General features: G+C 34.7%; 1 protein-coding gene across 7 annotated transcripts in view; it reads left to right on the forward strand.

Annotated features, from left to right (window-relative positions):
* The window catches only part of cher (filamin-A), a 264,422-nt gene that overhangs the window by 119,253 nt on the left and 131,017 nt on the right, over nt 1–14,152 (forward strand). For 5 of the 7 annotated variants that reach the window (XM_067762040.1, XM_067762041.1, XM_067762035.1 and 2 more), the window contains exons 4-8: nt 2,109–2,444; nt 3,041–3,055; nt 9,665–9,756; nt 9,827–11,119; nt 13,573–13,959. In XM_067762040.1, coding sequence (XP_067618141.1) covers nt 2,109–2,444; nt 3,041–3,055; nt 9,665–9,756; nt 9,827–11,119; nt 13,573–13,959 — 2,123 coding nt within the window. The remainder of the gene's footprint in view (nt 1–2,108; nt 2,445–3,040; nt 3,056–9,664; nt 9,757–9,826; nt 11,120–13,572; nt 13,960–14,152) is intronic. The other 2 variants (XM_067762036.1, XM_067762039.1) reach the window with 1 other exon arrangement.

The raw sequence follows: 14,152 nt of genomic DNA on the forward strand, positions 1-14,152 counted from the left end.
AGACAAACCGGTTTCGGCGTTGTGCCATCATCAGTGTCGATTTTCCTATTATTTCTTATTCTATTTAGTTCATTTAGTGACTCATTATTACAAGGACTCTTTCCTGACAATTTGTTACAATCTAAGTCTTCAATACATAATCCTTCCAAAGGCTTTACTCGACTCTGCGCCTCGTATGCTTGTCCCTCCTCGAACTCCAAAATATTTTGATGTCACTTCTACCGGACTGTATGTAATATCGTCGGTCCAATGCCAAAGTCACGAATGTGCATATTTGATGTTTTGTGTAAAACGCGTTTCAAACCTTGAAGACATTGTTAAAAATAGAGATTTAATTTTGTATATTTCAACCACTATTGGAAGGTTTTCTTTTGTAAACCACTAAGTAATGCTAATTGAAAAATGTTAATTTTTTTTTTTTTCAAAAAACTGCACATTCATTTTGGCTTTGCAAAATTTTACATATGTATATAATATTTCGTTTAAACAGACATGGCACATTCGCGACTTTGGCATTGTACCCACGATATTTGTTCCAAATATGAACCAAATCGGGCCACACATTTTTTGAAATATTTCGTTCCATGCGCCATGCTATCGGAGTTTTTTTCTTATTATTCCATTGTCATCGGGTTCTGAACTATATTCCAAGTTTCAAGCGTGTAGCTTATCGTGAAGTTACTTAAATTTCAATTACAAAATTCGTGCCGGCCAGCCAACCAGCCATCCAACCAACCAGCCAGTCAAGTCAAGCTAAATGAAACCGTTTAATAAAAACATTGTTAACGTAATGGCAGTTTTTTTTCGTAGCCTCAGGGTGTTCCACGCCCAGGTCTCATGAACAAGGACTTCATCAATGGCCCCCACCAGTAGAAAAACTCACAAGGTTGTTCGAGGCCAGGCGCTACTGCTGGTGGTTAATTTGGACAACCCATCAAAGCTATGAAGGGTCAGATTGTGGATCGCTTAGCTATTAGTCGCCCTAGAGTTTGTTGGTATCTTCGAATTCTTTCGGTTCCTCATATTCCTGCTGAACGGAGCGTAGACTTTTATTCTTGGCGCACCGAACGACGTTGTGGGTTTGAAAACCGCTTTATACGGCGAAAAATAGCTGTCCTGGATTAAGAGGAGCACGAAAAAATAAGGTATTTTTACCGGGATCCATGCCCTAGACCGAGGCTTTTTTTGAACCTCTGGTAGCTAGACTAAGCTTAACCCTTAAGTCCTCGGAAACAATTTGATATGACGCGTTCCTTCCAGTAGTTTTTATTTTCCAAGAGGTGCCTGGAATATATCCTTGAGACCGGTTTCTCTTACCCGAAGATGAACTATCCCCATTCTTGAGCTCGGCTCATCTTATCGATAGAGGTGCTCTCCCTGGTTTTGGCATGTCCTGTAATCTTCTACCACCACCTATAATGTTGGGGCTACATTTTACTCTGTTTGGTATCGCACGCTCTCTTCTAATGCTTTGGACCGTACATTACTGGCATCGTCCGGCTGCTTCCTAGTAGCCTTCGGATATTGTTGATTCCATAGGTGAGTACTGTTGCCCACAGTACTATATCTGCTACTTGCTAAACGTATCTGGAAGATGGAAGCACCTCATCTGAAGAGGTCGCAACCCCTAGCATGGATCTGGCCGACGCGTAACCGACTCTGCATGACTTTGTCTGAGTAACTGTTGTCCTTTCTATCTCTATTGTTGTCCTTCTTCTGTTCGGACGTTATCTTTTAACTTGCCTTTTTTTCCTTGTGACAGTTGTCTTTCATTTTCGTTCTGTTGGGTTGAGAAGGCACTTAAACCTCGGACTTTGGACCAGCAACGAATAGGATTGTTAGATATTATTAACTCATGCGTCCTCAAACCCCTTAAGTTTGAGTTCGTGTTGCACCGCAAACTTTGTCTAACGACTACATTTTCTCGTGCGAACCAAACAGTGAACCTGATTGCTTTTGTAATTTCTTGGTATTGAACAGAGGTGCATATAGACTTCGGTGAATGAGACGCAAGGTGTTACGACGCGCTACATAATTAGCCCCTAAATCAAATGCTTATCTCTTAACATTTCATTAATTTGTATTCCTTCTCGTATCCCTCTATATAGGCTACTCAACTGGATCCACACACGCATACCTGATATGCCTATCAATAATTTCACTAACGATTGGACTTCTGGTAAAGCAGTTGGTGCTTTGGTTGATGCCTGTGCGCCTGGTCTATGCCCTGATTGGGAAATTTGGGATCCAAAAGATGCCGTACAAAATGCATCTGAAGCTATGGGTCTCGCTGATGATTGGTTAAATGTGCGCCAGCTGATCAAACCCGAAGAATTGGTAAATCCCAATGTAGATGAACAATCGATGATGACCTATTTGTCACAATATCCAAATGCCAAATTGAAACAGGGTGCACCATTGAGGCCAAAAACCAATCCAAATAGGTAAGTTAATGCTGTAAAAAAAAAACTTTTTTTTTTTCAAAATTGTACACAACTAAATACTTGAAATATACTACAACAAAAATATTTACCTACATATTTTGTTACTTTTTCTGACCGTGTGTAACTATTTTTTTAACTAAATTAACTGCAACTGGCACGTGATTTTTTTGTTTTTTTTTTTTTTTGAAATTTCGATTTAACTTAATTTTTCTTCTAAGTTTGACCCCTTCTCTATTTTTTCTTCACTTTCTTACTTTGTGTTTATTTAATTATTTTATTTATTTTCAAGCGTTCGTAAAGAGCGCGCATACTTTTTAAATATTTTTTTTATTTTTAACAAAAATTGGTAAATATTAAAACCTAAAAATTGTATATTAAACATTTATTAAATAATTTTTCTTAAAATTTTTTCAAAACTAATTTTTATATTTCTCTTTTATATATTTACTTATTATTGTATGTATTTTTGTTTTTAACCCGTATGCGTTTCTCAAAATTATTCATTGGTTCTCTGTTTTTTTTTTTTTGTATCAAAAATTCGAACAAAATAATTGAAAAAATATACAAAACAATGCACAAAAAAACGCAAATCTCAGCATTCCTCCACCACGGTAAGTCTGGAATGCTTATTTGTTGTTGTTGTTATTTTTTAACTGCTCAACGCGGCTACTTAAAGCAATTTTTGTGTTCGTTTCTACCATAGTTTCGAAATAAATAATAAAACAGCTTAACTGCCATGTTCCAGTTATTTTTCAAATTTCATTTATTACTTTTTACCACAACACATACCTACCTCTCTCTCTCCACTCGTACATTTGTAATTTTAACGTCCAAATCGTTTTTAGCGCCTTTCAACTTTCTTGTTTGCTGTGCTTTTATGGATTTTATTTTTTCGAGTTAATTTTCATTTGTTTGATTTCTGCACATTCTTCACCTTTCATCATTCGCCATAAGTAGCAAAACAAAAAAAAAAACCGAACAATCACTTAATATTCCATCTAAATTTGTAGCTAAATAGCTCGCGTATGTAGATTCTACATTGTAGAATGTAGATTGAATTTTTGAGAAATGTCAGCACTTTGAGCTTTCAGCAATCTTTATATGTTGTTGTAATTGATACCTGAATTGCATAAATTTGGCTCCATTAAAATGAGGATAGCCTACTCAAATGCTTAGTAGTCGAAATTTTTTTCGTTTCTTCAAATATATGTACCTTAGAAATGTATTGCATTAAGGACGTCCTTAATTACTATATCACAAATTTACGTCGGAGCAATAAAGGCCGGTTATTTTGATTTTTGAGCAGAGTCGTAGCCGGTTTCGAATGGTTTTAAGAGGTCCTTCCCAATCCCTTGCAGAGCTGTTGGTGTTGCTCAACGTCATTTGATAAACCCTTATTAACTTTGCAGGGAACTTAAATTTAGACGTAGCAGTAAACGAGCATTTTCTTTTTCTCAAAGGCTGCTTTGTACTCGAAAAAAAGATAGTGAGTTTGAGTTATCTTATCGTGAGTATTATTAAGGATGTAACGCATCGTGAAGATTTGTTTGGTCTGAGGCCGCACTGATAAGGTTCAATCAGTTAGTTGGCTTAGGAATCCAATCTTTCGGACGGTACGCTAGAAATAATCGTATGATACATTTTTATACAAAATTGTCTTGGTTCGTTTTCTAGCTTGGTCATTTAACACACTTCTGGTAACACTATGGACTCATTCAGTTTATGTGAGGTCATCACGGACCCGTCAATGTAACCTCATTTTACCTTTTAGGTAGGAAAATCTAAAATACCCTAGGAAAAATTATGTTTAAATTGTTAGACTAAAGTTTAGTGGTTCTCAAAACCGTATACGGAAAAAATTCAAAAAACTCTAAAAAAGAAGTTTTCGAAAAAAAAATTGCGAGTTAGTTTCAGTCACAAAATTTATAGAAGTTTTTGCTTAAAATATCTAGAACAAAATAAGATAATTTAATTGACGAAATCTGATAAAAATTGCCACCGCAATTTTCTGTACGCTGCAGTATTTACAGTTAAGAATAACTGAATAAGTAGAACACTATTGTAAAGTTTTTTAAAAAAGTTTTGCTTTGAATAAAACCTATTTAAAAAAAGGGAATTACAGGTTAGGGAACTTTGAGGCTATTTCGAAGAGTCCATTTTCTGAAAGAAAATTTGCAATAATTTTTACACTTCTCCTTCAATAATTTACGAATATTGTAAGAATGTGTAAGGTAGATTCCTTTCAATCCTTATACATGTACGTTACACTTTTTCAATTTTTTTAGTATCACTATTTTTTTTCTTTATAAACAACATTGCAATATCGAGATTATCTTACTTTCCTATTAAATAAAAAGATGATAAAAGAAATTTTAAGGACTACCTTTACACAAATGGACCAAAAAATAGAAAACAATTTTTCCTTTAATACAAACATAATCTTATTGAATTTTGACTAAACAAAAACATAATCTTATTGAATTTTGACTAAACAACTTTAACAATAGCTCTTGTAGAAGAATTTTGGGATTCAAAACTATAAAGGTGGAGCGCAATCTTTCAATTTAAAGCAAACCATGTACTTGGGATTAACTAATTGATTATTTAAAATTTAAGCACGCGCTCTGCCTTTATAATTTTAAATCCCAACATTCTTTTACAAGAGCTATTGTTAAAGTTTTTTAGTCAAAATTCAACAAGATTATGCCTGTATTAAAGGAAAAATTGCCTTCTATTTTTAGGTCCATTTATATAAATGTAGTACTTAAAATTTTTGTATAATCTTTTTATTTTCACTTTTTTAGTGCTGGCCACAAAAAGGCATTTGGAAGTTTGGGTTCTGACTCACGGCCCAAGTTTCAAGTCTCTAGCTCACCGGGAAGTTACTTAAAAATCCATTGCAAGATTCCTTTCGTTTTTCAAGGATTTTCAGTTATCTTGACTAGCGCGCCACTTAGCGGAAATTTGTTTTCTTTAAGTTGTATTGTCACAAGGCCTCTAACTAAGTGCCAAGTTTCAAGTCTCTAGGTAACCGGGAAGTTAGTTAAAAATGGATTGAAAGATTCCCAAATCAAAATTAATTTTCTTAATATCTCGATCCATGCGCCACCTAGCGAAATTTTTTTGATCAAATATTGCATTGTCACCGGGTTCTGACTCACGGCCCAAGTTTCAGGTCTCTAGCTCACCGGAAAGTTAATTAAAAATCGATCGCAAGATTCCCTGCGTTTTTTCAGGGATTTGCGTGTATCTCGATTCGTCTGCCACCTGGCGGCATTTTGTTTTCCACGAATTGTACTACCATCGACTCGCAAACTATGTGCTAAGTTACAAGTTTCTAGGTAGCCGGGAAGTTAGTTAAAAATGGATTGAAAGATTCCCAAATCAAAACTAATTTCCTTAATATCTCGATCCATGCGCCACCTAGCGAAATCTTTTTGATAAAATATTGCATTGTCATCGGGTTCTGACTCACGGCTCAAGTTTCATATCTCCAGCTCACCGGGAAGTTACTAAAAAATCGATTGCCAGATTCCCCTCATTTGTAGTTATCTCACTTAGCGCGCCACCTAGCGGAATTTTGTTTTCTGTAAATTGTATTGTCACCAAGCCTCGAACTGTGTGCCAAGTTTCAAGTCTCTAGGTCACCGGGAAGTTAGCTAAAAATTGATTGAAAGATTTCCAAATCAAAACTAATTTTCTTAATATCTTGATCCATGCGCTACCTAGCGAATTTTTTTTATCAAATATTGCATTGTCACCGGGTTCAGACTCACGGCCCAAGTTTCAGACCTCTAGCTCATCGGGAAGTTACTTAAAAATCGATCGCAAGATTCCCTGCGTATTTTCTGGTATTTTCGTTTATCTTGATTCGTCTCCCACCTGCCGGCATTTTGTTTTCCACGAATTGTAGTGTCATCGACTCGCAAACTATGTGCTAAGCTTCAAGTCTCTGGATTACCGAAAAGTTAGTTAAAAGTCGATCGCAAAATTTCCATTTTAAAATAAATTTTCTGTATATCTCGATCCGTGCGCCACCTAGCGGATTTTTTTTTCACTTGCATTGTAATATCTCCCATATCTGAACTATGTTCTAAGTATCAAGTGTCTAGCTCAACGGGAAGTTACCGAAAGACTTTTCCGTGGGTCAAAAATTCGAATGGAAATGAGGGGACAAACATGAAAGCGACTTAATATAAAGGTATAAAAAAAAACAAATGTTTGAACTTTTCTTTCTTTGCTCAGAAATTGGTAAAACATGTTACTAATTTTACACAAGAAATTGATACAAGAATAAATTCAAAAATATACGAGCACATAAAAATATTACTGAACCTGAAGGTATCAAAGTGTGGCTTTAAATCTTTGGCGGCCGCCGTGGTGTGGTGGAAGCGTGCTCCGCCTTGCACACCGTGGATCCTGGGATTAATTCCCTTGCAAAGTAACATCAAAAATTTTGAAACAAGTTTTTTCAATTAGAAAAAAATGTTCTAATCGGGGTCGTCCTTTGGAAGTGTTTTAACAAACACTCCGAGCGTATTTCTGCCATGAAAAGCTTCTCAGTGAAAATTTATCTGCCTTCAAATGCCGTTCGTGGTCGGCATTAGGTCCCGTCCGGCCAATTTGTGGGAAAAATTCGAAGCTCGGCCTTAAATTTCTTTGGAGGTTATCACGCCTTGCATTTATTTTATAGTCACTGGGCAGTATTAAGAGTGGAGTGGGTGTAACGTTTTAAGTTTTTGTGCTTAGGAAACTTAATCTATAAACTAAGTGGTTTCATACGTCGTGTCAAAGGCATGGTATCCAAGTAGTGAGATACGCCTGCATTTAGTAGCGGTGATCATGATCAGATTTGTTCTTTTTAAGGCTTCTTCATGAGCATAGCAAGCTGAATTAATTCCATTAAGACCCTTTAAGCTTCAGTTATATATAGATAAGCTTACCGGATACTCACATTATGGACATGGTGACCATATGTTGCCCCCATATATTTCGTCGTGTAATCAGTGCAGCAAAAGCTCATAGCTCTTTATTCCTATATTTTCGAGGAAATTGTCATCCAAGCACTGTCTGGCATTTTTAGAAAAATTGAATTCCTTATTGTACCAGTTTGTAGTTTTACTTACGCCGAAACCCGATCATTATACATTAGGCCCAATGCTCTGTGAAAATTATATTCTAGGGATCAAATTAAGAAACTTTTCCGAAGAAACCATACCTCTAAAACGAATTCTGATGTCCCCCCTTTGGGTCGTAGGGGCAAATTTTGAAAAATCCCACTTTGAAATGCCTATGTTTTTTCTTTTTGGAGTTTATTTTTCTCTTTAGAAATTTATTTTGTCAGAACATATGTAAATGAAAAAATTAATTTAGCTTAGTAATAGAAAAGAAATTAAAAAAAATTATTAGAAATTAGCGTTTTTACAACCCCCTTTTAAAACCAAGGCATCACTGTGATACATTTGCATGTCGTAAACATAGTTGTGTGGGTTTTTTATTCAACCGTTTTAAAAAATGAAGGTATCACTGTGACACAATTGCAGATCGTAAAATTGCTTGTGATGTTTTTTTTAAGCCACCACAAGACACAGCAGGTAGAATTGAAATTGCCCCTACCCAAAAGTTCGACCCCAAAGGGGGGACATCAGAATTCGTTTTAGAGGTATGGTTCCTTCGGCAAAGTTTCTTATTTTGATCCCTGGAATACGATTTTCACAGAGCAATGAGCGATTTTTAAACCGACCCGCCCTATTATACATTATATGTAGTGTTCTCACCTTATCTGACCTATTATTAAATCTTTGTATGCCGACATTGTTTGAGAATATTCGTAAAGATATTAGCCACCGGAGTTTCTTCTAAAGCAGTTTAACCATCTATAAATCACTAAGTTCCCATAAAGGAGCCATCACGACCTCTACTGAGTGGACTACTGTTTTTGAAATGCTCTTTAAAATTATTCCTGTTTATATTTTTTGCTCTAATTGTAACTTAGTATTCCGCTTCGATTGCAATTTTATTAACTTTTCTGATTTTAAAATTATTTCATATCATATAACCATTCTGCTAGTGTCATGTGGTGATCTTTTGCTTTGTTTTTGTCTTATCTCTTGATAGGAGAAAATTTTTCTCTAAAAAGCCTTAAAAGCAAGACTTAGCTTAATCCAATAACTGATAATAAACAAACTTCCGTGGGCGAATCATTCCTTAATCAGAGTTGTTGTTCTGAGCATAAGAAGAAATTATCGTATGAAAAAAATTAAAATGATAATAATTGGATACCATAGATCTTTTAGAACATTTAGGCGAAGTTTTTTTCCAATTTGTGATACGAGGCTATTTTTTGCTTAAAAATTTATGAAAACCTATATTAGAATACACTCGGAGGGTATGCCAGATCACTTCCGAAAGGGAACCCCACTTAAAAAATTTTTTGAAAGTGTTTTGATGTTAATTCATCCATTAGCTGAACTAAGGACCTTCGGTATGTTAGGCTAGCATCCTACGTATATACCACGCCCACCATATCGCAAAAATACCGATATAGAATCAATTAAACCAATAAATCTTAAGAACTCCATCAGAAATTATCAAAATTTTTACCGATAAGCATTACAAATAACAAGAACAAATACCCATGTGCCACCACAATATTACACAAATTATAAACCTTTAAGCTGATACACATAGAAAACATAGGGCTGGGCTGGTCATCTCGAAAGAGAAGGGTTACATTAAACTTTAGACAGAAAAAATAGTTTTCAAATTTTTATAAAAATAAGGGCGTCCTTAATGTATTTTCATTAATAAGTAGAGCGCTTTATATTGCATACTCGCAGGCGCAATCGGAATGGCGCTTTTCAGCAGCAGCAGCTGCTCTTCTATGTTAACTAACAGCCCATACTTGCAAACGGAGCTAACAGCCAACTGTTAAGCAACAGTAAACAAAAAAGACATGTTAGAAAAGCGCTTCGCTGTGTAGGCACAACGTTTTGGGGTATTCAAAAATGAGTATAAAGAATTTTAAAAATTATTTTTTTTGAAATATTTCTTAACAATCAAAAAAAAAAAATACATTTTCTTACTTAACTATTCAATAACTCATTGACTACCCTAACAAAGCTGCTTGCAATTTGACTCATTTGAGCTAAAACTATTTGCTTTAATAACAAATTCAAAAACTTGCAAACATTTAAAAATTTAAACTCTTTTTCGAACAGAGTACGTGCTTATGGTCCAGGTATTGAGCCAATTGGCCCCGTTGTAGGAGCGCCAGCCAACTTTACTGTAGAGACATTCTCTGCTGGCAAAGGTAAGCATATTTATCAAATAGAAAAACCTGTATAATATCTTTTAAAATGTATATATTCCTTTTTCCGCAGGTTCCGTTGATGTTGAGATCATTTCACCCAAAGGTCAAATTGAAAAGGCGGACGTACGCTACAACAATGACAAAAATTTAACCTACTCCATTTCATACATACCTAAAGCAGAGGGCGAGCACAAAGTTTTCGTAAAATTCTCTGGCCGCGATATACCGAAGAGTCCGTTCCCAGTTAAGGTTGAAGGACATGCTGGTGATGCCTCCAAAGTTAAGGTAACTGGTCCTGGCGTACAACCCAGTGGAGTCACAATCACAAAACCCACATTCTTCGATATACACGCCAAAGATGCTGGACGTGGTGTACCCGAAGTAATCATTATCGATCCTGCCAATCACAAAACATCCGTAGCGGCCAAAGTACGTCAGCTAGAGAATGATGTATGGCGTTGTGAATATGTCGCTTCAACGCAAGGTCTACATTCGGTAAATGTATTTTATGCCGGCACTCCCATACCAAACAGTCCCTTCCCGGTGAAGGTAGCACCGCTTTCGGATGCACGTAAAGTGCGCGCCTCAGGACGCGGTCTACAAGCGAATGGTGTACGTGTCGGTGATGATGCAGACTTTAAAATCTACACAGAAGGCGCTGGTGAGGGTATACCTGAAGTGCGCGTTATTGGGCCAGGTGGCGCTAATCAAAATGTGGCCTTAACTAAAGTTGATGGCACTACCTATGAATGTCATTACTATCCCACAAAAGAGGGACGTTATGTAGCTATGGTCACTTTTGGCGGTCAAGAAGTTACCAAATCACCTTTTGAGGTAAAAGTGGGACCCAAAAAAGAATCTTCGATTGTCGCATACGGTCCGGGTTTGACTGGCGGTATTATTGGTTATCCGGCGGCATTTGTTGTTGAAACGAATGGTGAAACTGGCGCTTTAGGTTTCACAGTTGCTGGTCCATCACAAGCTGAAATTGAGTGTCATGATAATGGTGATGGTTCGGCTTTGGTTAAATATCATCCCACAGCTGTGGGTGAATATGCAGTGCACATTTTGTGCGATAATGAAGACATACCCAAATCGCCTTTTATTGCACACATTTTACCGCGCACTGATTTTCATCCAGAGTTGGTCAAAACAGATGGACCTGGGCTGGCAAAGAATGGCGTAATAATTGGTAAACCGCAAACATTTACTGTGGATACGAGCAAGGCGGGTTCTGCGCCATTGGAAGTAGTCGTTGAGGATGTTTTTGGCAAGAAGTTACCGGTGGAGCTGAAAAATAACCCCGATGGGACAAAGACGTGCACATACACGCCTACCACTGGAACGCCGCATACTGTTGAGGGTGAGCAGGAAAATACTTTGAGGAGAAAAGCTTCTAAACAAAATTTGTAATATTAAAAAGAATTTAAGAAAACTAAAAAAAGAAAACAAAAACATTAGAGTTTATTAATACTCTAACTTTTTGTTTTTTTTTTACTCTTCAGTTTTAAGTTTTTTCAGTCTAGTTTACTTTAAACATTTTTTCATTTATTTTTTATTTTTTAAAAAAGCAATAATTTAATTAAACTTTTTTTGGTTTTAAAAGCTTTTTTAATTTATTTATCATTTTTCATATCTTATTTATTTATTTTTTTCTAATTAAAAAAAAAAAAAGTTTTTTAAAATAAATTTTTTATATATTTTATTTTTAAAAGTTTTTTGTTTTAAAAAAGTTTTAACTTCATAATTAAGTACAAAAACGGAATTGAGTGCATTCCATTACATTTCAATCACTTCACAAATAACTAACAATTGCATTACAAATGCAATAATATAACATTACAATTTTAATGCAATACAACATCGAAATCACATTACAAGCCCATTACAACTACACGCCAGCTAAAAATGCATTCCTCTGTAATTATAACTAGTATTTTTTTGTTTGAGTTCCAAATGAGTTGGCCACATTTTCAATTTTTCAAAAATAATTTCAAAAGTAATTCATTTTTTTAGTAGCATTACAACCACAAGAGCCATTTCTTCTTTATACCTGATTTGACCATAAATTTCAATTGGTTTTACTATTTTCCGAGTTTCTTAAAAACTTGTTTAGCCTTAATGTACTTTAAGATAAATAATTTCAAAACATGTAAAGGAAAGGGTGAAAGCCTTAACCATAGCTTGTTGCATTCAATGACATCAGAAATACTTTAAAATTACATTACCATAGCATTACAGTTGCATTGCGATCCATCATAATAGTAATTCAACTAAAAATGCATTCCAAGTAACAATACTATGGTTAAGTCTTAAAGGAGTTGATTACATTTCAATTCCTTAAAAATAGGATCATATAGTTCGTTTATTTGGTAGCATTAGAGCTTATTCACTTCCTTATACTTTTTGAAACAAAAATTACCTTAAATACACTTATATTACAATTGCATTACTATTAAATTACAATAGCATTACTTTTTTAAAACAGGTTCTAAGCTACACTCGTACCTCGTTACATTCAATTGGGTTAGAATTACCTTACTACTCCATCAAAACTACATTACAATTGTATTAAAACTAAATTGAAGTTACATTACAATACCGATTTTATAAAAAATTTTTTTTTAATATTTCAAACTATTTTTTAAGTAAATTTTCGATATACTGGATATTACAGTTGTTGCAATCATAAATGAGTAATTCAATTCAACATATATCAATACGAATTACGTCAGAATATTGTTTCAATTGCATTTGAATTATAATATAGTTGCATTATAATTGCATTACAATGCATTATATTTACAAATTGTTTTCTTAGAAATTTTATTTACAATGTGCATTTTTTTATCGTATATTGATTTCTTATTCAAGTTCTATACAATCGCATTACTATTCTGTTACAATTACATTACACAAATTCCAAATAGCTATTCAATTCAATAAACTTATTTCAAAGGTAATTCATTTTAAGTAACATCAAGTCATTGAAAATAATTTCGAAAGTAGTTCTTTTTTAAGTAGCATTACTAGAGAATCGCTTTTATAAACGCTGCAAATTCAAGACATTCCACGAAAAAGATTCCAAACGTCGCCCACATCTGTATGCATTCAATGACAATAGAATTTTTTTTATTTTGCATTAAAACAGCATTACTATTGAATTACAATTACATTACTATTCCATTACAATCAATCACCTTACATAACTTTCAAATAACTGTCCTCTTCAATTAAAATTATTTCAAAAGTAAAAAGTAATGCATTACCATTGAATTACAATTACATAACTATTCCATTACAATCAATCACCTTACATAACTTTCCGCTTCAATTAAAATTATTTCAAAAGTAATTGACTTTTGGTAACATTACGAGGGGTACGATATTGAAATTACTGTAATTAGAAATGAGTAATGCTTTATATTACCAAGTTCCCAAAATGAAATTTTTTTATGTATTTGAAAGAAAAAAGGGAAATCACATTACACAGCCTTACCCAAATTTGAACTATTTCAAAACAAAAATAATTATTCCAAAGTCTAAATAAGTAATTAGTTGTAATGGTATTCAAAACCATTACTTTTAAAAATGTAGCTCAATGAAACTCAAGTGCCAGTTCTATATATATGCACTATAGAAACTGATTACACTATTCAAATTCTTAAAAATTTTTAATTGGGTGTAATTGAATGCCAAGTAATCATTACAACACAAATCTTTTGGGGAACGCAAAAGCAGCCCCCCTATCCGCAGTTCAAGTCATTCGCTGAGCTTATTTTTTATATAACTGTCTTCCATCCTTTTCTCACACAGTTAACTACGGCACCGTTGCCACACCAAACACACCCTATCGCGTCTATGTTGGCGTACCAATTGACGCCACAAAAGTACAATCGTTTGGACCATGGCTACAACCAGGCGTACGACCCAATATGCCCACACATTTCAATGTTGATGCGCGCGATGCAGGCGATGCCGAACTTAAAGTGAAAGTCGTACACGAGGAGACCAAAGTAGAAGTACCATGCCGCATTATCGACAATGACGACAACACCTATACCGTAGAAGTTATACCACCAACGAAGGGTGCATACACCACAACAATGACTTATGGTGGACAACCAGTGCCGCTGGGACAAAAAGTGGTTGTGGAGCAAACTTTAGATGTATCCAAGATCAAAGTGGACGGTTTGGAACCAAGTAAGTATATAGAAAATTTTCGTAAATATATTGCTATCTCTCTCGCACTTTCACAATTTCTCATACACATAAATACACATGCAGAACTGAGTGATAAATTTAAAAAAATTCAAAAAAAAAAACTAAGTTTTTGAAGTAATATTTTTTATAAGAACTCAGTCAATTTAAGCCATACATACATATGTATATATGA

This window comes from Eurosta solidaginis, chromosome 1 (assembly GCF_040869045.1).
Source record: "Eurosta solidaginis isolate ZX-2024a chromosome 1, ASM4086904v1, whole genome shotgun sequence".
Taxonomy (NCBI): Eukaryota; Metazoa; Arthropoda; class Insecta; order Diptera; family Tephritidae; genus Eurosta; species Eurosta solidaginis.